The sequence below is a fragment of the Eimeria mitis genome, genomic scaffold (genome assembly GCF_000499745.2).
Source record: "Eimeria mitis Houghton genomic scaffold, Emh_scaff7310, whole genome shotgun sequence".
Classification (NCBI taxonomy): Eukaryota; Apicomplexa; class Conoidasida; order Eucoccidiorida; family Eimeriidae; genus Eimeria; species Eimeria mitis.
In genome coordinates, this window is record NW_013575339.1 from 655 (window position 1) to 1,045 (window position 391).

At 60.1% G+C, this 391-nt stretch overlaps 1 protein-coding gene across 1 annotated transcript in view; it reads left to right on the top strand.

The window, feature by feature from the left end:
* Positions 1-45: 45 nt before the first annotated feature.
* EMH_0091010 (uncharacterized protein) overlaps positions 46-391 on the top strand; it is a gene marked incomplete at both ends in the record, with an annotated part of 1,593 nt that continues 1,247 nt past the window's right edge. The window contains one exon of the mRNA XM_013501667.1: positions 46-325. Within this exon, the coding sequence (XP_013357121.1) occupies positions 46-325 (280 nt within the window). The remainder of the gene's footprint in view (positions 326-391) is intronic.

Here is a 391-nt window from a genome sequence, read left to right on the forward strand (position 1 = left end):
AGTATACACAAACAAAGAATTTGTTATTACAGACAAACACCCATCATGCTTGCGGAGGGGGGCCTCCAGGGGCCCCATCCAGCGAACCTACAGCAGCAGCAGCAGCAGCAGCAGCAACTGCAGCAGCAACTGCAGCAGCAACAGCAGCTGCTGCAGCAGCAGCTGCAGCACCAGCTCATGCTGCAGCGACAGGCACAAACCTCAGGCGCAAGCGAACCCTCACAGCCCCCCCAGATGCTGTCTTCTGATATCACTGCAGACAGCAGCAGCAGCAGCAGCAGCAGCAGCAAGCGCTACAGCAGCGGCGCCGATGCCGCTCTTTACGGTGCTGCTGCCTCTACAGCAGCTGATGCTGCTGCCCCCCGCAGCAGCAGCAGCAGCAGCAGCAGCA